General features: G+C 47.3%; 1 protein-coding gene across 1 annotated transcript in view; it reads left to right on the top strand.

Moving 5' to 3' along the window:
- Positions 1-391, top strand: part of LOC118741348 (esterase B1-like) — a gene marked incomplete at its 5' end in the record, with an annotated part of 11,718 nt that overhangs the window by 7,066 nt on the left and 4,261 nt on the right. Inside the window, one exon of the mRNA XM_036473326.1 lies at positions 49-324. Within this exon, the coding sequence (XP_036329219.1) occupies positions 49-324 (276 nt within the window). The remainder of the gene's footprint in view (positions 1-48; positions 325-391) is intronic.

Below are 391 nucleotides of genomic sequence, written 5' to 3'. Positions count from 1 at the left end.
CGGCACTTAATTGAATAATAACACTTGTTTATTAGCGAAATTACACAGGAAGACCATGAACAGCTGCTCAGACTGCCGTTGGGCGAGATCAGAGGCCAACGCTGCCAGACAATTTATGCGCATGCTTACTACAGTTTTGAGGGTATACCCTATGCAAAGCCGCCATTGGGCGAGTTGCGCTTCAAAGCACCACAACCTGTTGAGCACTGGGCTGGCGTAAAGGACTGCACGCAATGTGCGAGCAAACCAATGCAAAAGAACTCGCGCACTGGTGGGGTGGAGGGTGCCGAGGATTGTCTATATCTCAATGTTTACACAAAAGAAGTGAGTATGAAAGTCACAAGCACATAAGTGTGACCGACCACGAAATAAACGGGCAATAAATGTTGAT

This window comes from Rhagoletis pomonella, unplaced genomic scaffold (assembly GCF_013731165.1).
Source record: "Rhagoletis pomonella isolate Grant_MI unplaced genomic scaffold, Rhpom_1.0 Rhpom_scaffold_00001, whole genome shotgun sequence".
Taxonomy (NCBI): domain Eukaryota; kingdom Metazoa; phylum Arthropoda; class Insecta; order Diptera; family Tephritidae; genus Rhagoletis; species Rhagoletis pomonella.
This window is presented reverse-complemented; position numbering and strand designations above follow the sequence as displayed.